At 42.5% G+C, this 25,299-nt stretch overlaps 1 protein-coding gene across 1 annotated transcript in view; it reads right to left on the bottom strand.

Annotated features, from left to right (window-relative positions):
* Window positions 1-2,780: 2,780 nt before the first annotated feature.
* LTK (leukocyte receptor tyrosine kinase) overlaps window positions 2,781-25,299 on the bottom strand; it is a 53,431-nt gene continuing 30,912 nt past the window's right edge. The window contains exons 12-29 of the mRNA XM_009815562.2: window positions 24,736-24,913; window positions 24,065-24,215; window positions 23,213-23,344; window positions 22,489-22,645; window positions 21,424-21,606; window positions 20,781-20,879; window positions 20,126-20,278; window positions 19,252-19,362; window positions 18,416-18,602; window positions 17,466-17,556; window positions 15,046-15,110; window positions 12,357-12,486; window positions 9,794-9,891; window positions 7,043-7,135; window positions 6,325-6,426; window positions 4,731-4,865; window positions 4,276-4,366; window positions 2,781-3,557 (exon numbers count right to left, since the gene is read on the bottom strand). Coding sequence (XP_009813864.2) covers window positions 2,781-3,557; window positions 4,276-4,366; window positions 4,731-4,865; window positions 6,325-6,426; window positions 7,043-7,135; window positions 9,794-9,891; window positions 12,357-12,486; window positions 15,046-15,110; window positions 17,466-17,556; window positions 18,416-18,602; window positions 19,252-19,362; window positions 20,126-20,278; window positions 20,781-20,879; window positions 21,424-21,606; window positions 22,489-22,645; window positions 23,213-23,344; window positions 24,065-24,215; window positions 24,736-24,913 — 2,933 coding nt within the window. The remainder of the gene's footprint in view (window positions 3,558-4,275; window positions 4,367-4,730; window positions 4,866-6,324; window positions 6,427-7,042; window positions 7,136-9,793; window positions 9,892-12,356; window positions 12,487-15,045; window positions 15,111-17,465; window positions 17,557-18,415; window positions 18,603-19,251; window positions 19,363-20,125; window positions 20,279-20,780; window positions 20,880-21,423; window positions 21,607-22,488; window positions 22,646-23,212; window positions 23,345-24,064; window positions 24,216-24,735; window positions 24,914-25,299) is intronic.

The raw sequence follows: 25,299 nt of genomic DNA, 5'->3' as shown, positions 1-25,299 counted from the left end.
TTTAGTTCCATCTGAGGGAGTCAAGTGCTTATATAAAATTCAGTTTGCTAATGCAGATTCTTTTAAAATTTCTGGCTTTTTCTTTTAGTGCCCATTTGGTATGTGCAGCTCCATGTTCTGTTGTGTTACAAGACACTGCATCTGGCTCAGTACATCCCTGAGCTACATGCTGTTGTAAACCAGCAAAGTATGTCTAGGAAATAAATAATCACTACATGCTCACTCTACTCTTACAGGTGCCCTTCCACACCCCACTGTTGGTCACTCTTAGGTATAAGAGGATGGAGTTTTATTCTGGCTCAATGCAGCTTTGTCCATGCTCTGCCTGTAAATAAGTACCTTGATGCAGCTATTCAGTAAAAACAGGTATTTGTCTGAAGTTCTGGACTGAAGAACTTGCATTTTATTTATAAAATGAAGGCACAGCTGCAGCCAAGGCTGCCTGTGGCATTGGTGATAGAACTGTGCTCTTCTCTCATGTCACTTTTCAGTGGCGTATCTAGTTTCATCATTATTGGCCTTTCTAAATGCGTGAATTAAGTTGAGGCAAGTGCTGCATATGGGGAGAAGACTGGTAGCCCAATCCAACAGCTAGGAGTAGACGTATTTATTCTTGACTAGCATGGTCCAGAGGTGGCCAGCCTGAAATACGACCAAAAAAATGTTAGCCTCTGCAAGAGGAAAGAATAAGATAATTTCCTGCTAACTGGGCTTTCCCACCTCATCTAACTGGGCTGTAGCAGCTCCTGGACATCAGGTAGGACAGGCAGTGAGCTAAACTTGAGGGAAGACAGCGAGCTAAAGCAAAGATGAAATGGAAAGAAGGGCATGAGGCAAGGGCAACCATCTCCCTTGGTCACTCAGCCCGTCAGTCCCCACACCACTCCAGGAATTTGCCCGGGCATGGAGGGACCCCTCTGCTCTGACCACCTGTCATTTCCCAACATGGACTTGGAATTATTTCCATACCATATGGGTTATTGCTGAAATGTGATCATCATCACCACTCAGGTCTGGAAATGATGGTATATAAAACTATTCATTCTAAAGCCAAAGGCCTAAAACTATAGGAAGCTTGGAACAGATACAAAGTCAGACCAACAAAGCATAAACCGGGACTGAAGAGGGATTTCACTCAAGATGGATTCAGACTCTTCACTCTGTGCTTGTACCACAGCTCAGTAGTGTCCATCCCTGAATGATGCAGAGGACAGGAAGTCTCTGTGGTCAAAGCAAACCCTCTCCTGCCAGCCTGCATCTTCAGACTGCACATGCAGCTGATGATCGCTAAGCATGAAGCTTGTACCAGAGCACCTCTTCCCTCGGAAAGGAACCAGACAGAGTCTACAACTGACATCTCGCCATACAACTCAATTAGACATGAAGGCAGCATGTAATTTGCCAACGTAGGTTGGCAGTGCAACATTCAGGAGTGGGACAAGGACAAAATGCTTCCAAGACTGTTCAAGCTTAATCCAAATTATTTACTTTTTCAGTCTCCTCATTTTGCAGGCTTTAATCTGTAAACATCGGTTTAGACCCTAAGCAACAGAAGAAAGCCTTAGAAATGAGCTGTCTTCAAAACAACCAACCAACTACATTTACCAGCAAGCCTGTATGCTTGGAAGGTGAGAAGAAATGATGACCTGCTCAGGTGTGTGAAGCCAAGTCATGATTTTAGCTTTCTCAAATGATTGAGCTATTCTACCTTCCTGTGTAAAGGGCACTGTAAGGTAGTGTTTGTATTAGGTTCTCCTTCACTCTGCCCCTCCCTTGCATTACTTTGTTTCTAACTCAGAGGAGTAGGCATTAAAACCAAGAATTCCTCCAGTGCGCCAAATGGTAGACAGTTACCCGAGAACCTCAGCTTAACGCTTACCAACATAGCACAGGAAATTACATCTGAATATCAACGTACTTACAAAACCGAAGTTCATCCCAAGTAAAGTCCATTAAAAGATAAAGACAGTCCATTTCTCATCACCCTGTGCAGCTCACGCTTTCTTGGAAAACCACCTGCCCCTTCCGTGCCAGGAGCTGTGAGGAAAGCAACACCATGAGGCAAGCAGTACGTTTCCTTCACTATTCAAAGGGATACTATCAGCTCTACCAACTGGGGTTTTTTTTAATAGTAAATTTGTTTTCCTCTTCATTGCTTGCTTTCAAAGCACATGCTCAGAGGAGCCTGGATTTTTTTTTCATCCTTCCTACTGCTTCCAATTTGAGCAGTAGCTTTGTTTTCATGTTTTTCCACAGGGTCTGCTAATAAAACAGATGCAAATGTGGCTGCTATGTATTTATTTCCCTTACAGTGCATGCACATCACTAGTAAGTCATCAGGACTGTAAAAAGCAGCCTTTGCAGATTGGTTGCTGCTGGCACAGCATGCATTTTTGGTTTCCTTGGTCAGAAAGAAGCACAACCTGTGTTGGTCGTTATTTCCATCCAAATGCTGTGGATGGATGGCAGGTCCATTTCTTTTCACCTGAGCAGATTGAGACAGAGTCCTTTCATTAAGTATTGTATTCTGAATCAGAGCAGCAATGCCATTGGTCTCCACCGCTAAGCTGGTTCAGTGGAACACATTTGATGGACAGAGACAGAAATGCAACTGTCTGTCTTTAATGATCTGGGGATCCGGCACGTAGAAGGAGGAAGCAGAACATTGCTGATGTTGAAACATCACCCAGCTGAAGGAACTTAAATGGAGGAAGTAAATGAAATAGGAAGCAGTCCTTCCAGACGCACACACTCCCTGACCTTTGGAAGAACCGTTTCTGTTATACTGGAGTAACACTGAGGTCATCTGACAAAGACAGACCAGAGTCCCTCTCTCTTGATGTTTTCTCTGTTTTATAAAAAGGCTTTTCATCTCTATGCAGGCTGGAGCTCCTTAGCACAGCTGCTCTGACCTCTGCCAAAGCTGATGGCTGGTGGTCAGTGCTGTAGCACAGGTCATCATAAGCATAATTTACATTGCCGCAGGGGAAAGTCTGGAGTTTCACCAGTTCAATCCCACTGATATCCAGGTGAGGGCAGTTGCTTCGACTTGGAGATGCTGGAGAAGCCCGAGAGCTAGGAGAAGAACTGCAATTCCCATCAAAGCCCGAATCTTCCCGCTCTGGAGTTGCTTTGAGCTTGGAGCTGGGGCTGAGGTGACAGATGTTCTCTAGCACCCATGATCCATAGGTTGGGTTCCAAAGATTTTTTGTTTTGTTTTTAAGTCTGTGGGTTGGTGGATTGCTGAGTTCCAACTTCTGATTTGAGGTCTGCTGGAACCAGGACCCACTGTTGAAATCGCTGAGGCATGGCAGGCTGGGCCCTCGGGTAGTCCAGTTGCTCAGGTTCTCCACCAGTAGCTCTTGTGGACATTGTACAAGTTTGTGTCCAGCGTGGTGGGAGTCCAGCGTTTTAGGTGTTGTCTGAGGTGTGAGAGAAGGGCTTACCAACAGGGGCACTATCCCACTGGAAATGTTTGGGCGCATGACTGTACTCCCTTCATCCTCTGGCGTGGGGCCACACTCCATGGGCAGTTCAGTGTTGATCACATCAGGGTCCTGAGAAGAGACACAAGAATCTGTTACACCCTGAGCACCTCCAGGGTGACTGTCACACCTGCATTTTAAGAGAAATAGCTATAAGAGTGAAAAAGCTTTTGGCAGAGGCTGACATCAGGTTTGGGCAATATTCCTGCACGTCGTACAAGGTCCCGTGTGCCATCTGGCAAAAATGCTCTCTCATTTACATGCTTCCTTTGAGCAGAGGCTGTGCTTTACTGAAATCAGTGGCTAAGCTGGGGGCACTAGTATATCATTTCTTCCTTGGGAGGTTGGATCCAGCCCTGTAGCTGTAAATTGCTATCAAATGGTAAAATCACCCTGCCACCTTATTCCCCACCTCCATATCAATTCAGCTGTGGCTTTCGAGCAACATTAGGCAAGGTCAGAATATGGACCTTGAAAGAGATTCTAAATACCTTTCCATCACAAAATGGAGGACATTTTGCTACTGAACAAGTTGAGAGCTGGAAGCATCCACTTGCACAGGAACAGTAAGGAACAGTATAGTCTCATTTTGGTTGAAGATGGGAGAGTGAGGATGGATACCAGAAAACCCAAATGAAAAGAGCAGTTGAGCCAACAGCACCACCACAATTAGGAAAGTAATTAGATCACTCTGTCAGGGCTCTTCACTTGTTTTGGGCACTAAAGCTAGTGCCTTTGGATAGCTGGCGTTCCATGGATTATCATCCACCTGGATACCAAAGACCAATACCTGTGTGCAATACTTGATTCTTTCCAGAATGGTGGAGAAGTTTGGCCGATACTCTGGGCTGTGCTGCCAGCACTGTGTCATGATCCGGTACCTTAAAATAAGTAAAAAAATAAAAGTATCAATGAAGAAAGATAATTATGTAAAATGTGTTTCGGTATGAAGTGATCATGGGTCCAGAGGAACTGCACTCGGTACATGGCCCAAAGGAGGAGAGCAAAAGTGGACATGTCATTTCTGTATCCTTGGATCCTGAGCCATTAGGGGATCACTACTTAAAGCAAATGCTATAGTGCTCTAAGCTGTATACGAGAGGCAGTGGCTCAAGAGACTTTCAATAATACCCACTTAACACTGGGGGCAATCACCATTCCCTGACTAAAAGGTGTCTAGTTGCCTTTGTCTAACCTGTTTGATACCCACTATCCCTTGGCTTGTGGGAGTAAGGAAATACTTACACTGGCCCTGGACAGTTTTTTGGTGGATCCATTCTTCCTCCACTGGTGACAAATTCCAGCACTTCCTGATTGGTTTTGCAAGGATAGGGCATGTAGCCTAGGGAGAAGATCTCCCAAAGCAGTACACCAAAGGACCTGTGTCAGAAACCAGCCAACAATAGCAATTAGGTTTCATTTGTGCTCCACAAACCTGGCACGAAGCTGTGTAGGTAACACCACAGTAACAACCTTTCGAAGATGTAGGCCAACCACAGTAATGTGCAATTAGCGTGATTATGAGTCAACTTTGATATAAAAAACACAATCAATCAAAAGCTTTGCTCAAGCTCCAAAAGTAGCTTTGCAGGATTTTCAAAATATTTTAATAACTCTGAAGTTGTTCTTTATGCTGCATTTGTTATGTCTAGAGCAGGAAAAGCCAGAGCACCCTTTGCTGTGTATGGTCTAACTGAAAAGAACTGTTAGATCTGGCGTGGAGATTCCTACCTTACTTGGGAAGACTTGAGACGTTTGAATCAGTGTTTGGGAACAGGATGCTCAAGAATAAAATCAAGTAAGAGACATCCAGTGAAACTGAAAGGCAGCATCATTTATTTTTTTGTCATGATATGGTTGCTCTCCTATTCACATCCACGGGTCAGTTAGGCAGTGCCATTGAAAATAATGTATGACTTAAGACTCAGGAGAGTCAAGAGTGCTCTGCCAGGACTTCAGCAGAGTCAGAATTTTAAGAGTCACTATTTGCTGCAAAGGTGGAAGAAATTTCCAGTACACACATGTTACTTATAATAGCCTATTACAGGAATTGTAGCACTTTCCTTAGAAATATTTAGTACTGGCTGCTCACAGTTAGGTGCTGATAAACAATCTCTTGTCTTCCAGCATCACTAACAACTTCAGGAAACTGGGTCAGTGTGGCATTTAAGGGAATGTCTCAGTATAGTATACTGAAGAATCTACTGTATAGGGAGAGAGGCGTTCTTAAGCAACTGGAAAGCTTCCATTCCCCAGCACCTGTGCATGAATGTGCTACTGTTGAGGGGGTGCTTATTTTAAAGAAAGATCAAGTTACAGGAGGATCAATATATAAATATCGTCTCCTCAGCAACCAGCAAGGATTTCTGATTAAATCTGCTGATGTTTTATATACAACAGAAAAAATCATACGAAAGAGTAATCCTGGGTAGTAGAGAGTCATTTACAAGATATATAAGCTGGTCTCATCACTGATAGAAACTGAGTGGCAAATACTGAGGGTTGAGGGAAGTGTCTGATGGTATTTGTCTGGATTTTTAACTGAGACTTCTTGGGAATCTAATCTGCTTTCTCTTTTCACTTCTTGATTGCCTTTATATGATACTCTACATTTATGTATAGTGAATTTTTATTACCTCCATTTACATTAGATTTTTTAATTCTTATTCAGAATTCTTTAGCCGTGCTTCTACTGAATGCAGAGGGAAGACTTCTAATATTTTTCAGGGAAATTCTGACATTTTTTAAGGTTCTTGCTGAGCAGACTTTTTTTTCTTGAGCAGTACATTTCTTGACCCTTACCACTGAGTAGCAGAAATTATTAAAAGACATTTCTTACCAGGTATCAGTCTTGGAAGTGAAAATGCCCTCTAGAAAAGCTTCTGGTGGCATCCACTTGACAGGAAGCATGGCTCTTCCTCCCTTGCGGTAGTAACTTGCTCTGGGAAAGATAAAATGTATGGAGAATGTCACACAGTCTGAAAGGGCTCAGATATATAAAAAAAATTTTACCACCACAGCAACAGCAGCTGGGGATTGCATGCGGCAGTGGGGGCCAAGTGACAAAAAGGAAAAGTCATCAACACAAATAATGCATTCAAGCAGTATTTTATACCCTCTTTGCAACTGAGATGGAAACTGAGGATGTTGTAGGTGCACAGCAGAAGACATCAAATTTGCCGATGCTTTGCACAGGGTGCTGATGCAGCAAGTCTTCTTGACATCATAAACTGAGGATTAGGTTTTTGGGTTTTCTTAAATTTTAAGATTATTTATGATCAACTAGCTAATAAATTTGCCTATGCTTGGTTTAGTGTCCACATGTGTTTACAGTGTTCCCTGGGGCCCAGTCTGGAATAAACACAGTTGAAGTGTATTGGCTAGTAGGCATAGATGTGTGAATTTACAGTCTCTTAACTCCAGTTAGTTAACTGGTAATAAATTTCAGACACATAATGGACGGTTCCACTGCTTCAGATTCCATGAGACAGTTCAAACGGGTCAAAATGATACAGGTTACCGAGTTATTCACAGGACTGAAACGGCCTTTCACTTACCTGTAAATATCCCTTGCCATCCCAAAGTCGCCTATCTTGGCTATTCGTCCTGCTCCAGTGCAGGTCAAAAGGCAATTCCTTGCAGCTATATCTCTTAAAAATAAATAAATAAAAAATTAATTCTAATTCTGAACTCTTAAGTAGCTAAAGGAATAAAGAAAGAGTATTAGACCCAGTCCTGCAAGTCTTAGTTGAGTCATCTTTACACAAATGAGAAGAGCCTTATTAAAAATAAGAACTAATGCCAGCTACATTATCATTTTTATTAACCACAATTCTCAAACTGCATTTACATTACATTTTCTACCCCATGTTTTCCAAGCATTCCCCACTCCCATCTCCTTTCACTAAGGCAGAAAACAAGGACAGTGTCAGACCAGGGACAGATCCAACCTCTTTTGCTTCAACCACATTATGACAGATTTCTTTCTTGTTCTTTTTTTTTTTTTTTTTTTTTTTTTAAAGAGTGGCATGTCAGCAGTGTCTCCATCAGTTACAGATGTGATGCTATTGCGTAGTCTTAGTAAACTGCTTGAAAAGTCAATGTAGGACCAGATTTGGTAAACTGTTGCTTTAGTGCTTCTGGATATCTCCTGTGGAACCAAGCAAAACTACATACGGGAGCAATCATTTGCTTGGTGCAGGTTTAGCTTGTGACAAATGGCAGTGATGACTGCGTGGCCAAGACTGAAGGATTTGTGTTCATTTTAAATACGTGTTCTGAAAAGGAACTCATTAAAAATCATAGCACTGTGGGGGTCCTGTTGACTGCCAAGAAAAATGAGCTCCTTGAACAGCTCATATGTTTCTTCCCACTGCCAGCCTTGAAAAATCCCTCAGGATTTGGAAGTCAAGCTCAGCTTTCTCTTCCATCATCAGCTGTCACTCCTAGATGACAAGACTTGCCCTTAGTGACATCTCCACGACCCCACTACACTACCTTTTCCCCCTAGGATACCTTTTATCTGTAACAATAACCTTCTTCCCTTCCCGACCCACCCTAAATAATACTGATATCACTAACAAATACTAATACAGAACCTGAACGGAATTCCTTCTATACTGATTTCCTGAATCGCTGGCTAAAACAAAATTAGTCCATTCCCAGGTTGCTTATACTAGAGAACTAACAGTGCAAAAACTGACCCAGAGAGTTTTTTTTAGAAGTGATACGCTGCTGTTAAAAGAGTAAAGCACTAGTTTCTTCCATTTCCCTCCTGAAATGGAGATTGGTCTTGAGCAATAACAGCTGGCCTGTCCATTTGTTGATGTAAATGTTAGAAGCTTTATGTGATGGTTGCTGGGCTCAGTGACATATGATAAGAAAAGCAGGGAACATCTACTCAACAGGAGAAATGAAAATTGGTTTAATAAAACACTTGTGGAGAAAATTTCTGTTGAGTTTCTATTGGATTTCTTGCAGCACAAGCAAAAATTGGCCCTTATCCTAATTCAACAGATCAGGGTGGGTGGAGATTGATGAAGGATATTACCATTACAGTAAGGATTTTTAAAAAATAATGCTGTGGTGATTAACTCTGAAGTTTCCAATTAGACTACTGATCCTCTCATGTACTTATTAAGAGATCCAAGAGCCAAAACTTTTTGCATGCTCTTACTGCTCTTTTTTAATGACAGAAAAATCTAATCCTTTTTTCAAAGGAACTTACTTACTGTTCCAGTATAAAACTGAAAACTGTCTCAGATGCTCTAATCATAAAGCCATAACATATCCCATATCTCAGTCTCATGGCTTTTTGCTCTGATTGCTGCTTGCCACTTGTTTCCCTCAGTTTCTCCAGCCTCTACCCACTCTTGCCTAGCTCTGCCTCTTTGCTCCGTGCAATGTCATGCGTACGTGCACATGCTTGTGCGTGTGGGTGAATCATTTGTCTACTTGCATAACTCCAGGCTGCACATCACTTTAGTTAGAGCCTGTGTGACCTCCTCATGTGCAGGCCTCTCCTTTCCTTTACACACAAGGGCTGAACTCAGCATGGAGTTCATACTCAGGGAGGAATTCAGCTGCACACTATGCCTGGCAACATTATGAGCTGAAACAACTCTTAATCAGAAGCAAAGGAGTCCAATATCCAACTGGGAATTTTAAAAGGCTACCTATAATAACCTTTACCTCTTCTATAGTATTTTATTCTTACTTGAAGCCTACCATATCAACATTTTTTTGCTCTACAAGAGAGGAAAAAGAGGTACAAACAGACAAATATGGGCTCCCCAAGACCACACAGCAGCTCAGCTGCTGAGCTGGGAAGGAAGCCTTAGAGTTGTGGTTTTACCTCCTGTTATCCCTGTTCTACCCTTCTCTAATCAATGGCTCGAATATGATGGGCTGTCCTGTACTGATGGGATAGGGAAAACATTAAGTCAAGATAGGGAGATCAGAAAAGAGAGAAATGATACCTTACTGTCTTATAAGCCAACACAGAGTGACACTACCATCTAGTGGACTACACGGATAATCTCAAACATCTTGCACCTGAAAATTCATACTTGAAAACGTTCACTGGGAACAGAAGATTCCTCTCTCCCCAGTAGTGCAAAGAGCAGTGCAGAGCCTAACTCCTACCAAAAACCCGTGAGACCAGTCTGAACATCTAAGCACAGGCCTGTATTGGTAGAGGAAATCTCAGTCTCCCCCCTGGAGATTAGTTCTGTCTAATCCACTGCAAATAGAAACCGTGTGAGCTTCACGCATCTTGAGATACATCAGAAGGGACTGTTTCTCCTCACCTGTGGATGAAATGATTCTCTTCCAGATATTTACAGCCGCAGGCAATATCCCTAGCAATGTTCAGCAGGTCCTGCATTGTTAGCGTGGATGGTTGATTCTGGAAAAGGACAGACAGAAAATGGTAAGGGAAGAATAGTGAAGTAGAAGAATATAGTACAGGCAGGGGATAATCAGAGAGGGGCAGAAGAAGGGAAAGGGAGAGACCTACATACAGGGTGGGGGAAGGGTTAGATGAGTCAGGAGCAAAGAGGAACATAAACAGATCATAGTAAAGAGTTAGAAAATGAGTAAACTCTTATTTAAACCAAAAAACTTTCAGAAGATTTCACTTCTTGTGAGCACAGTGCATGACTGCAAGCTGGCCAGAGATATATGGCCTGGCCTGAATAGCCTAGTAAAGGGGGTGGGAGAGAACTGTTCCCTACTGGTGTTGGACTTTGTGAAATCAAAAGACAAGCAGGTTTAAAAGGTGAGATGGGAGACAAGAACTCCCACCCAATTTTAAAGAGTGAGTTAATAAATTATCAACAGAAATTAGCACATGAACTCAGAGAGAGCGCAAAGATACACAAGTGCACATCTCTGCACCAGCAGTCAGCATTCATCAACTTACCCGTTCTTGTGGAAGGACAGAGATTACCCTTAGGAATAGTATGCAAAAAAGGGATGCTTTACCACAGGACTCCAGGACTGGTACTAGCCCTTCACTATCTGCACTTCCCTAACTAAGCACAATAAAGAAGTCTTTCTCCAGGAGTCCTGCTTATTTTCATCCTATCATTTATTTCCCCATAGGGAAATTTCCTTGGTGTTTCTCCAGGAACTTCTGTATTGCTCTCAGGAAGGGTGGGGAGAAATTACTACACTGCTAATCAAAAACCCAAGAGATATCAAATAAATTGTTCTTTTTAAGGCTGCTTTTGTTTCTGGATGCTGTTATCGCTGTAATTTCTCATGCTCAAACCACATAACATACACTACAGCCATTGAGCACTATTTTTATTGGCTAGGCAAATTATTGTACAAAGCTCTTGGACATCTGCCAGGGAGAATTATTATAGTTATAAAGCAGGTATTTCTGGAGAGGAAATGAAGAGCAAGGAGGAGAAATAGAACCACAGACTTCCAGACCTTATCTCTGCTCTGGGATCCCTCTGTCAGAAGACTGTGACTGACATGCATTTTCTCTGCAGCCAGGGAAACTTGTCGTGAAATACATTAATGATGGGGCTAGTTCTGTTTTCAGAAAAGGTGTACAGGGACTTTTTTTTTTTTTGAGTACTACCGGGACTTCAGCTATTGTATTTGCTATCTGCTAGCACAGCAGCTAACATAGCAGCAGGTTTGTTTTCACATGATATTTAAAAAATAACTGTTCTTTACATTACAACTATACATAACATTCAAAAAAGAGTATTTATTATACTCTGCTGCCCACAGACTTTATCTACTCACGGAAATTGTACCACTTTTACTATAAATGCCAAAAATAAAGATGTACAAATCCCTCCATCTGGGTGTTGTTATACCACTGTAAGTGCATTTCATTAGTATATTTACTCCTCTATGAGGAAGAGATTAAGCTCAATCTTTTAACAACACGTTAACACCATCAGAGGAGTATAAACACATGAAGCTATATTGTCATAACTATTTGGGGTGCATGCGTGTGTGGAGGAAAAGCTGTGCAACTGCATCACGTGGTATAGGAGTACATGAGGCACCAGTCAGCCTCCTCCTGCCCCTGTAGGCAGCTGGCATAGGCACCTCAATGCAACAAGAAATAACGTAGAATCAGGCCTAACTCTTCTTTTTTTGAAGTCTCCACTCAAGCAGAGACATATACTTATTTAACAGAGTGCCCAGGATCACACTGTTAAGAAGTAAGAATACACATCTGGAATCAGCTGTTCATTATAAGAACACTGAAACTAACTAATTCCAAATATTCACTGTACTTGCTTAGCATCATTACAGTATTAGAAATCAGAGATAATTTGCAAAAACCCTCATGATGACTTTTTATAAAGGTGGGGTTTTTTAAACAAAAATATTTGACTTGGTAATTTCATTTGCATTGATTTAAATCCCTGTCACAGTGCTACATGCAGGCTCAGCTCTTCAACTAGTATAAATTTGTGCATCTCCATATGGTGCTGATGCACACCTGCTAAGGACCTAGTGCTACAGATTCCCATTATTGCGTATCAGTGTTATAACTTGAGCTCCTCACATACCATCACAGTGCACAGAAAACAAGGCAGACGTTGAGGAAAGAAAGCCTTAATTTGTAGTCCAGTTGACAGAGAACTCTGGAATGGCAAGACGGGATTTTACTCTTTCCTCCTCAGTTACTAATAGACTGGAGTTCTGGCACTGCTTTCATTTTCTCTGACTGACATCTGCTTACATCAAGCAAACAGACGTATGTATCCAGAAGTTTGTAGGAGCTGGGACACATACACAGCCCTGCTTGTCTTCAGTGCCTTTATCCAATTCATAAAAATAATAAAAACAGTCATACTAAAATCAACCACAAGCCTAGCAGGGAAGTTATCTCACCACCCTGGGTCGATTCTGCCGAAGAAAGCTCTTCATATCTCCTCCAGCCATGAGCTCAAGCAGAATGAAGCGAGGCAGCGTCTGGAGGCTTACACCGATGCACTGTACGATGTTTTGGTGATTGAACTTACTGAAAGCCAAGATCACAGCAACATGAAAAAGAAAGACAGCATTAGTACCTGGCCAACATCCATCACACTCACTATGCCTTGTGCTTTGACAGCCTGGATTAAAGCAAATCCTGATGCACTGCAAGTTACCAAACAAATTCCTGCTTCAGCCACATCAAAATACCTCTCTGATTATGACAGCCCCAAGAGCAGGGTTATACCTGGCTTTGACCATGAAAAGCTTTCAACAGAAGGTATGAAAAGCTGAAAGTAAAGCACAGCCTTCTGTCTGTGAAGAATTTAATGGACGCAGACTGAAAGGGGTGACGTGAGAGGGAAAAGAAAGCTAAGCACTTCAAATATGCAAATATTATTGGCATTTGTGAAACAAAATACTAACTGGTGGGGATTTTAATTCAGCATTGGTTATTTTAAATATACTGCTGTTTGGTTTGGTGGACTCAGTTCAGTATCTAGTCTGACGAAGAGGGGCTCAACTAATACCTACTGCCGCAGCTGCTTATGTGATGGCTTTCTGCCTCTTACAAAACAAAGCTGAGACTGTCAAGAAGCTCAGTAAGGCTCAGCCATTAGAAAGTAGCATCTTCCCTTGGATAGTGATTACCTGGATAATGCAGGAACTAAAAATGGAAAGGAAGTTGAGAATGAGAAAGGGTCATGTGCTACTAAGTGAATCAAAGCACTCTGTAATCAATTGAAATTGCTCTTTAAAAAAACATACATCAGTGTTACCTCCTGTTCAGCTGCCAAAGTTCTTGCAGACTTTAGGAAGCGGTACTATGTCATGAGATTCATGCTTTAATAGCATCTAGGTATGAGCTGGGCCAGACAATGAGAAGAGGAACTTCATGTTGTACAAATTAAAAATGCATAAATTCTGATCACTTACAATCAACCCCTACTATTATTTTAAAGTCACCTTGACTATACTATTGTTTTAAGCTTATGGGTTTGGGTTAATGAAGTAAATCCAAGACTGGAATACTTAAAGCACAGGTGGTAATAGGAATGGCTGTCTGTTATCTTTTCCAGGCAGGTTTTATAGATCTCATAGTTCACTGTCAGAGGGTTGTGCAGATGAGACCTTACAAAGGTTCTGTCAAGCTTGCAAAGACATCTAAAGCCAGAACACATCTAAGAGAAGCGGCCACACTGGGAGAAGGGCTGTGTTTCACCTGTGCAAGCTACACACACAGAGCCATATTCACTACCTTATCCCTACAGAGGTTTCAGAGTGTCTCACTCAACAATTTTGGTGCAAAGAACAGGTAAAAGCCCAGCACCTTCAATGCAAAAAGCACTTACTTATGGCAAACAGTTCTACAGACAGGAAAAGCAAAAAGGCTGCACGTATGCTTAGCTACTGCCTGAAAGCCACAATGCGAAAAGCTTTTCACACTTTATCCTTCTTCAGCTGCCAAACATGCTCTTACAAAAACTCTTACTTTTATTTGCAAGAGATAATATAGTTTAAGCCCTAGCACCCAAGCCTAAAAACTTACCTCCCTGGCACAAAGCCTGTGTTGTACCACCTTAGTGCTGCTCTTACAGAAGCTGAACTTCTGAGTCACTGCACAGGTGGCTCTAATCTTTAGCTCTCCTATTGCTTTCCATTTCATCACTAAAAATTTAGCAAGGGCTTTGTGAAATGATTTATACTTAGTAAAAGGGCAATGGGATTCTTTGGAAAGGAAAACATTTCAAATGCAGAACATGTTTATACAAAAATGTTGTACCTTTTTACTCCCCTGAACATGAGCAGCAGAACCAACCACCAGAATTTTTTGTTGAGATGTTTTACTGGTTTTGGGTGGGATAGAGTTAATTTTCTTCACAGTAGCTCAGATGGTGCTATGTTTTGGATTTGTGATCAAAACAGTGTTGATAACACATTGATATTTTAGCTATTGCTGAGCAGTGCTCAAACAGCTCTCACCCCACCCCACCAGCAAGTAGGCTGGGGGTGCACAAGAAGTTAGGAGGGGACACAGCCGGGACAGCTGACCCCAACTGACCAATGGGATATTCCACACTATATGACATTGTGCTCAGCAATAAAAGCTAGGGGAAGGGGGAGGAAGGGGACGTCATTTGGAGTTTGGCATTTATCTTCCCAAGTAACTGTTACACGTGATGGAACCCTGCTTTCCTGGAAATGGCTAAACACCCACCTGCCGATGGGAAGTAGTGCATGAATTCTTTATGTTGCTTTGCTTACATGCCCAACTTTTGCTTTACCTATTACGCTGTCTTTATCTCAACCCACAAGTTTTTTTAATCTTGCCCTTCCAATTCTCTTCCCCATCCCACTGCTGTGTGGGGCTGAGCTGCCTACTGGCGTTAAATCACAACAGATGTGCAACAAAAGAACCTCAGTTACTCTGTTTGAGATGAGCGAGTAGCTGAAACCAGTAACTCATATGCTACTAAAATGCCATCTGGTGAAAAATAAGGCTGGATTTCTTTCCTGAACCCAAGCAAGTGAATTAATAACTCTTATTACCTGTATTACTCCTTTTCCCCCTGCCCACCATCAATATAAAACTTTTAAACTGTACCTGATAATCAATGCTTCCATCAGGAAATCCATCTCATCCTGCTCAGAGCAGACTTCTGGCAGGGTCTGTTGAGAGGTAAAGACAGTGAGGACCATCCCACCAGAGAACTGAGAACATTATTGGATTTCGCATGACCCATTTGGTAGTTAAAGTTAGAACAGGAAACTGGTGACCTACTTGGAGATTTTTTGTGTGCATTTAACTATATGCAGTGTTCTGGAGCAAAATAGTTTCAGGTACACATCAAGAAAGGCATTAGCTGGGGAATTACAGATCTCATAAGCACTTTAAAACAACAGGTGTTGATTTATTCTCCCTTTTCTGTATACCCACATTGCAGCACATGCTTCCATGTCATACGACACATACAGTCACATGATTTAAATAATCGTGCCACATGGCCTTATAGCTTTCTCTCCTGCCAGCAGATTTGGACAGCATCTGCCACTGATAAATATGAACTGAGAGCGCAGGCAGCAGTAGAAGCAGTGCCTGCTACTGTGCCCACTGTTTTAACATTACGGGATGGTTTGGCCACAGCTGTGTGTAATGCCTGCTGCCAAACTGCACACAGAGAGGTGGGACGTTTACCGCTCAGCATGGTGAGGCTGGCATGGAAACAGTTCTTGTCATCAGCACCATGGGTTACAGAAGACAGGGCTGCATTTTGCTATCTCAAATAAACGATTGATTCATACAGGCCAGTGCAGATGATCTATTAAACTGGTGGAATACCCGCAAACAATATGATGAGTATGTTGCAAATATATTTTTTAATTTATTCCCAGTCTGCATCTGCTGCTTCTGCAAAGCCAGATCAGGACTGATACACTCCATCATGGAGCAAGGCGAGCACAGCCACAGTTTGGGCCCCTTGGACATTCTACCAGTTTCCAGCCAGGAAGAAGAGCAGTCTTTTGATGATGTTCAGGGTGTTCACTTTACAGGGAACTGGGTGAACAAGTGGGCAGGTGGGCAGACAGGGCACTAACAAGTAGCCATCACTGCTGAGACTTGTAAAACTGGTGACAACCTCGCTGGATTATCACAACTGAACAACACGCTGATCTACTTCTGTTTACCACTGTGCTGTGATGCTTCCTCCAGTCTGGACTGTGAAACTGGGTTGTGCTGTTCCAACTGCTTGCTAGGGTCTGCTCTGGGTTTTCATGCACATCCGTTCAGTGGCACAGGGAAGTTCATAACAAAATGCCATAATGCATGATCCTTTCACTTTTTTTTTTTTTTTAAAAGAGGGTTTTGAAAGACAGGACAAATAACAATAGAACTTTTTTTTATTAATGAAATCTATGTTTGGGGCTGAACTCATAGAAGTAGATTTGGTTCTCTGAGTCACAAGCTTATAAAAGAACAAAGGCAGGCTATGAGCATCCTTAACTTCAGGGCTGAGTAACTGACAAATCCTGAGGCAACAGCAGTAATGTCACAGAAAACCAGCCTGTTAGATCTTGCCATTAATGACATGGAAGTTAGCATGATATCACAATATATATTCACAGCAGCATATTTAACACTGCAATACTAAGAGACTACCTGAAAGTTTCACATATGGTAGACAAACATTGCTCCCAGTATAAAGGAAATTAATTAAAAACAATACAAATTCTTAAATATGGTAAAGTCATGCGAAAAACTTAGGAGAAAGCACTCAAAACCACTGAAATGCATAAGTAATAATATGTAAGCATTACTATAAATGTTTACTGTTTGCTATCACGTAAATGCTTCATAGTAATATTTGCCAGGGCTTTCTTTTCTTTATACAAGATTTAGAAATCCCCTTCTAGTCCACAATGCCCCCAAAATGTCTGTTTGTTACTATTTTCTTCCCCTTAAGTTTCTTTTTTTCTTGGCTACTCAGATCTATAAAAATCATTGTGGCAGAAAAGCCACTTTGGCAGATTCTCTGCTGGGGTGAACTGACATTTTTGTGTTGATTTCAAGGGAGCTATATTTATTTATGTTGATGAGAGTTTGTTATTTTAACTAATGGTTTGTTATTTTAACTAATGGTATTATGCAGTCTCCAGGTGACTAATTCACACAACTTCCCAACTGAGGGCACTGATTCTATCTCTCCTGAGCAACCACAACAGAGCTACAGAGCTTATAAAAGAGGTTGCCCTTTTTAGACTCTCCTCCTAGTTAGATCACAACTTACAGCCATTAGGCATGCAGCAAACAAGACAGATGCTTTACTTTCAACTTGCTGCTAGTGCCATAGAGTTTAAAAATCAAAGTTTATAATTCCTGGACGCAGCAATGTGTGGAAAGCTGCATCACACACACGCATGTGTCATTATGCACGTGATGAATGTGAATCTCCAACTGGAATATTAACAAGATAATATGCCTCTTACAGATAATTATTGTTGTATACGAAATTTGTGGGTACTGACCTTGATAGCCACTTGAAGAGGGTTGGGATCCCCTGCAATGCCTACCACAGTTCCCTCATACACCTCACCAAATGCACCATGTCCTAGTGCCCTGGAAGAAAAGAAGAGAGAGCAGATGTTACTATGGCCCTGGATCCAGCATTGGCTGAGCTCTTCTCTTCATCCAGTCCAAGAACAGGAACAGAACCTGCTGTAAGAGATGGAATCAACAACAGAGTTTTGTTTTCATCTCAAAGCCTCTGAAAATAACTTCTCAGTATTTTCTGTCACTGTCACTAAAGCAGGGAAGTTGGATCCTTAATGGTTCTGAACAAATAAAGCAGCCTGCTCAATCCTAGGGCCCTATCACCAAGTATGGCAATAGCAAGGCAAGAAAGAACTGGAGAGCAACAGAATAAGGTAGCTGCAAGCTGATGTCTTCAGGAGATGGTATAAGACAGCACGTAAGAATGATCAAGTTTTTCCTTCTAAAGTTTACATAACTTTGATCAATATCATCTGGATGGTATGGAGCCGAAGAGCAACCTAGCATGTATTTCCTTGTGACAGGAAATTTCCTTGTGACAGGAAATGCTGAAAAATAAATACTGCTACTGATTTGGAAGGGAGTTACTGCCAGGTAGCAAGTGTAATCCAGGATATCATAAAAAACCACAGAGGTGAAATACCCTATGCTTTGTGTGGGAACATGGAACAGGAGACTCATGAACTTACACTTCCACTCGAGAACTTTATGGAATCAAAATATCTTTGAGAACATAATGTCACATCTGTCGCATTTTGGCTGGCTGGGACTAGATGCTTTCCAGTTAGTCAGACAGGTGGCCCTTGTTTTCTTGTTCTGGGAACTTGATGATGAGTAAAACAAGCATGTGAGCCCTACTTCTGCCTTTGCTTTAGGCTGCCTTTCCTGTTCTGTGCCAGAGAGCAACCCCTGCTGCAAGCCTTACCGAAGCAGAGAGATGTTCTTCCGTGGGATCTCCTTCAGCTCGCTCAGAGCGGCGGCCTTCCCTGCGAAGCAGTAGTTGGGGTTGTAATCTGTCATGATGGCTGATGTGCGGATTTTGCTCAGTTTATATTCTGGGCTCTGGAGTCGTGCTCTGGCTCCTTCCAGCTGCTGCTTCTTAAGGTGATAAACTGGGGGTAGGGAGACAAATAAAAATGCACAAACAAGATCAACCTGGAGAGAAAAGACAATGCTGGCCATACAGAACAGGAAGAAACCAACTCCGTAATTATAAATGCTCAAGAAGTATCTTTAGCTCACCAGTATCACACTCTTCTCCACACTCTATAGTGATTTAATACTGGATACGCAAACAGTCTTATTCCTGCAGAGTCCTAATCACCTGGGAGCAACTTAGGTTTCCTCTGCTTCTTTGTACATTGGCTGAGAAAAGACTGCTCCACAAGACACCTTGCTGGCATCGAGTCCCAAAAAGCATACCATCTCCCTGAATTAATTATATGTTTAATTACAGACTGTGACTTCAGCAGCGGCTGCTAAAGAAATGCCTGCTAAAAGGGCTCTCCAAGCTCTTTTCTCTGTAGCAAATACCAGAACAGAGAAGTTCTCACCCTTTGGGATTATGCTTGTGCCTAACTGTGGGGTGGTGGTGGTGATATTTCCTGTGACTTCTTTCTCCCTGTCCCTCTCCATTTGGGAGACCACAACACGCTGGGTCCAAGTTTTAAAAGCAGTAGCATGGGGTTGGATGGTCTCCTTTAGTCTAATTTAACTGGGAAAAGCCAAGTCAAAGGGTGATAAGGAGTAAGTGTTTCTTACTGATTGATAGGCTGCCACAAGTGAGGATCATTCCAAGCACCACAATCACAGCCACCACAGCTAGGAGGAGTGGGAGAGGAAGCTGTCCCTCTGGGATAGAAATCTGGGGCACTGGAAGAAGAAAAAATAGGAAGTTAAATAGAAAATTCAATTCATTAATCAGAAAACCATCAGAGCTGCTGTAAAGCATCCCTCTCAAGGTTGTTCGTATTTCAGAAAACAATACAGAGATCATGGCCAGACCATCTTATACATATTACAGCAAATACCTCTACAGTCCTGGAGGTTGAAAAAATACCTAAGTAATTTTAGAAATATTGTGAAGATGGAAGACTAACTGACAAAACACAGACTGTTTATCCATTCTTCAGTTTTTTATTAAGGGGTAACACCACTGCTCCCAAGTTGAAACTCTACAGTCTTGATGCTTTGGAGTTGCAAGAGACTGTGTCAGGAAATAACAGTGAATACCAGGCAGCGGCTGAACAGGCACAGTGGGAAACTGCTGTGGAAGGAAGTAATTTGTGGCTTAAGTAACTCAGCAGTAGGTGCTATGTTATACTGGAGAGGTATTTATGCTTAAATATCTGATACACTGTCCCCATTCAGGAAATTTATACTGTGTTTCTTTACAGATATTTTACCTTCTACCTAATCTAAACCTGACTTTTGGAGATGTTGATAGAGATGCAGCTCAGTGTTTGAGGAAGGGATATCAGGAATTTTCAGTCATATCTTTGACTGACAATTCTCATAATACTGTGTTCACTGGAGCCACCAGCTGTAAATTGGGGATTGGACCATCAAAAAAGCCAGGAGAGACGATACAAAGAATACAAACATTATCCAATGAGGATAAAACTCCACGTCTTACCAGTACAGGTGACGTTGTCGTTGGCTAGCACAGCCCCCATCTCACACTGGCAGACTGGCAGATTGGTGTCAGGGTCCCGCTTACAGTTGTCTGAGTGGCAGTGGCTGCAGTTAAGATAGATCTGAACCTCCACCTCACCATGAGTCTCCATGGCTGAATGAGGAACCAGACACAACAGGTGGGTTTAGTTTAGATTTTCTCTTCTTGTTCCGGTAAGAAAAAAAAAAATAGCGTAGGTACCTACAACTTCTCTTCTTCTCTGCAGCAGAGCAGATAGTCCAACACAGTGTGGACACATATCAGAAACCTTAGCGGGGCGAGGAGGGAAGAAGAGATTGGGTCCCTCAAGCAAACAGAGAGGTCTTGAAGTGAATTGACCTGGATATGTCTTGGACTGAGGATGGGCAGTTGAACTTAATGACTGGTATCTCTCCTGGCTTAGAGATTGAGAGGGAAAAGGTCCCAGAGCACTATAGTAGATGTATTTAAAGAAATGACCACAGCTAAAGATCTGGCCTGCGAGTGAAATATGCCTGAATGAAATCCATAAAAAGCAAAGACAGGAGGAGAGGGAACAGAAAAGAGGCAATAGCGAGGAAGAAGGAGAAAGGAGGAAGAAAAGAACTAAGAGGAATAAAGAAGTAGTATATTGTACCTGCCAGGGGATGCAAGAAGATCTCTCCAATGGGGTTCACAAAAGAGATGCCATCCTGCCCACCAGCTGCGATATCATCATTATCAGAGGCATGCCCCCCTGGGGAAAGAAGAGTATAGCTAGCTGATCAGTGCTGCCTGCTGCAAAAATGTGATGCATCTGAAGGGCTGCATTCATTCCTGGCACTTATCACCTGGGGTCACTCTGCAGCCTTCCAGGGATATATTAATATGTATCATGTCCTTGATGGATAAACACTCACTTAACCCAGCCAAGCCAATACCAAGGCTAGTGAGGTGAATTATTCCAATGCAGGTTTCTCAGTTCAGCAAGGTAAAAATATATTTGCTTTAAACAGAAAAAAGAAATGGAACATTTTCCCTGGGCAACTTGTGACAAATGAAGGGGTGATTCAGCACACCTTCCAAACACTAAATCATGCAGGAACAATTCCATAACCTTGATTTCCCCATTTAAAGAGAGGTGGTGGAGAGTGGGTCAGGTTTCATACTGTTCAGCTTGAAGTATCTGTGAATCACCTTCTGCAGTAGTGTTCCTCTGCACTGAGAGCTCTAGCCGTTAACTGCAGGTGCTCTGAAGGGTACAAAATTAGACAGCACGACTATTCCTCCAACAGACCTACCTCTGTAGCCTCCGCCTCCTCCACCGGAAGTACAAGCTCCTCCTCCCCCACCGAAGCCACCAGAGGTGGCCCACTGGAGCTTGGCTAGTGCTTGGGGACAAGCTTGACCCCCTTCTCCACCTTCCAGAAGGGACTTCCCAGCCTGAGGATGCAGAGTCTCATCTTGCCAGCCACCACCTCCACCTTCACAGTCAGAGAGTGAGAGAACAAAACGAGAACAGGTGAGAGAAGCACAAGCAGAGGAAAGCAGGAGACATACTACAAAGAGACAGAGATTGGCCCTTATTAATTTCCTAAGTGCCTGCATTCAAGTCAACTCCTTCTTTAAGGATAAGAGAATATACAGACAAGTTCCTTCTTGCCACAGATAATGACAAAGTGGAAACCTAATGCACAACCTGCGTTACATGATGCATAACTTAGCACCAATTTCTAGTGGCATTAGGGAAATATGGAGTCCACCACTCCCCTTCGGGATAACTGGTTAGGGTTTTCAGCCATGTGAGATGCTCAGCTCCCCAGGGGAATAAAAAATAAACTGGATTTCCTCCTCTCCCTCTAGCAGCCCCTCTATAAGGCTATTACAGCAGGAGATGGAGAACCACTGAACTTTTCTATCTCTTAGGAATGGATTCTAGGCACAGCTGTTACAAGATTATAAATAAGCTTCCATTTCTGGTATAATTCCCACAATATAATTCTTGTTGTTAGGGTTTCCAGGGAGTAACAAGGAAAAATTATTCTCTTCAAAGGCCATTGTCACAGTGTGGAGGACTGGGCTCCATCCCCCAAATACCATTTTCCCTGAGTCATTTCAAAGAAGAGGGGAGTCCTCCTATGGAATAGCCTCTACTGGAGCACTCATCACCTGTCCTGTGCATTCTCTTTTTATCTGGCGACACACCATATAATACGACATCCTTTACAGACTACCAGCATATTTCTAACAACTACTGCCACAGAAAATCTCCAAAAGACCAAAGAGAAGTTCCTCATTTCATGCCTACAGGACAACTTGTGTATTCAGCCATCTGATTTAGACCCTGTGTGGTTTCAGCATCTCACCTGCTGCCCCAGTCCTCCCATTGACTCCAGGTACTGCAGTGCTGTTCTCAAATTGCTCCAGGGGTATGTCGTCCAGGAAGCTGTCCTGAGCCTTCAGGTAGGCTTTTCCTCCTCCTCCTGCTGCGATGAGCAAAGGTTCGAAAATCCCATCCTTCTGCTGGAAAACCCCCCATCAAACATCAGAAAAACTTCACATCCCTTGGATATGTGAACTCACATAAACTCACCAAAAAGCATGAAAGCATCCCAAAGAAGAGTGGCCCAAGGCCAGGGCAATGCTACTGATTGTTTCCTAACTGCACTACAAAAATGTTTTACACAGCATTTCTATGTACAAAAATAACTGTTTAAGTGAACACCAGGGGTTTGTATTTTTCACTTTTTTTTTTGGTAGGACTGCTGCCAGTATTGAAGTTGGATCCTGGTGTGATTCCCAGACCTGAGCTGTCAAGAACTGAGGAACCAGTTCAGCTAGCCTAGTGACAGTGACAAGTATGATCAAGGATATGAAAAGAAATAAAGAATTTAAATTAAAAAGTCAAAAAGACAAAAAGAAACAGAAGGATAAGGAGGGAGGGAGAGAGGGAAAGAGAAGGGAGGGAGAGGGAGACTCCTTTTTCATCACCTTTTCTTAAGTACTGAGTATCATATGCCATGATTGACAGTGAAAGCTAGCTGCTCTGCTGGACACTGCTCAGGGAGTATGCAAAGAGGAAATACTTACTCTAAAGATGTAGGTTGCTCCTCCTCCACCCCCACCTCCTCCAGCCCAGTCCTTCAGGTCCTTTTTTTTTTTGTAATCTTCTTCAATGAGAGATGACTCCCCTAAGCAGATTTTCTGGGTTTCAGGATTGCCCTGAAAGGAAACAAGAGATGCATTCAGATATCAGCAAGAGGCAAGAATTCATGCTGAAGAGGCAACTTTTGAGCCTAAGTGATAAAAGGACTTTCAAATCATTGGGTCTAGCATTAGAAGACACGTATATAAGCATTCATGTCACCAATTTCTGTTTGTCATGAGTGGGTTTTTTGTCATTATGTATGTCTAATACAGGGGCCACTGTAGTTAGTGGGAAGATTTCCACTGGTTTTGATAGGCTTTGGATTCAGACCTTAGTATTTAAACTTAAGAGAATATCTAACACAGTGCAGCCACAACGCTGCTGGACGTTTCCATAAATAATATTAAATTATCTGAAATCCTGGCAGACAAAAAGAAACCTAGGCTGTGGAAAAATAAGAGAGGGAGCACACAACTCTCACCTACTAGCTCCCTGCTTAAAATAAGCAGAAACTGATGAACAATTTATTTCAAACACCAGGATCTTAAAGCAAAGTTCCTGTGGGCTGCATATTTGTTTGTGCATTTTGGGACTGTTTTTCTTTTCATAGTTCTTTATATTTATTTTGAGATTCTTTCTAATGTGGTTTATTGGTTCTTCCCAGTCTCCTGACTGGATTTCATTGCTAGATTTTGGCATTTCTATTTTTCATCACCAAATCCCAAGCCACCCACTGAATCTCAGTGAATCGTATCTGCAAAGCCTCTGCCCCTATGTGCTTGTGCAGCCCTCACCCCAGGGCAGGCATCCTCCCCCTGCTGCCCCACTAAGATGTACAGCAGCTCATCTTTCTCCAGCTGGAAGGTGGCCGAGATGAAGACCCCATGGGACCTCTTATTGTGGTTTTTGGCTCCCTTCCCTCCAGCTGCTCCATAGGCAGAAATCCTGGAAGAAAAAGCAAGTAGTTAAAGAGGCAAATCTCACACTTCTCATCCCCAAAGCAACTCCAACTGGAAGCTCGCCCCAGCCTGCAATCCCAAACAGGCATTGTTCCAGAGCAGGGTCCCCTGCTGCAGCACCTCATGGCTATTCTTTGTCTGAGACCCACACAGACAAGGCTGCTCAAGAGGATAGACCAACGCTACACCACAGCATTGGAGACGGAAACTTCAGGAGCAAATAGCATGAGCTGGTGTAGCCAAATCTAGAAGACCAAGCTTCGGGACTGAAATGATGGCAGCACACAGTCACTCCTGTTCTGATCTCTTCCAAGTAGCCACTCCACCCTTCCATGCTTTGCGGTAGCTCAGACACAGATCCTTACAGCCAGCACTCCTACTTCTCTCTTACTTCACTGCCCCCTCCACCCACTCACTACAGATGGTCCCATACTTACGCTTGCTGAAACTCCACAAACAAAAGGTAGTTAAATGTGGCGGCCTCTCCAGCACACACTGATACTCACCTGTATCGGTTTGTGGCTGGCACTCTCCAGACTTGCACTCCTCGGAGCCTGCCCTCTTTCTCCACAGTCACTGACACATTGCTGTTCTTATAGGCACTGTCGCACTGAGCTTGAGTGGGCCCGTGTGGACCACTGGCACCACATGTTGTGAACCACCAGAGAACAACAGATGTGTCCCCTGTGACCAAAACAGCAAGAGTTGGGGCAGATGTGAGCTTCCCTTTATTTCTCAGGCATGTGGAATAACTCACAGAACTATATAACCAAAAGGGAAGTGTCACTGAAAGAAACAACTGTTCCTGTTGATATCTTTCCTTAATGATCCTTTGATAACAAAATTCACATTATTATTATTATTATTCACAAAGAACATTAATGATTTTTATATAAAAAACAGATGATCAAGAGAGAGACCATGTTGCAGCAGTATATGCTATCCACAGGGCTTTAAAACTCAGTATGTCTATTTGATCACATGCTTATTACTATAATGATACAAAAAATGCTTAAACTTGTGTTTACAATGTTGAGGACTCAAAAGCCAGTACATGCTAAAGTTAAATT

The sequence above is a fragment of the Gavia stellata genome, chromosome 7 (genome assembly GCF_030936135.1).
Source record: "Gavia stellata isolate bGavSte3 chromosome 7, bGavSte3.hap2, whole genome shotgun sequence".
Taxonomy (NCBI): Eukaryota; Metazoa; Chordata; class Aves; order Gaviiformes; family Gaviidae; genus Gavia; species Gavia stellata.
Note: the sequence above shows the minus strand (reverse complement) of the source record. Positions and strands in the feature narration are given on the sequence as shown.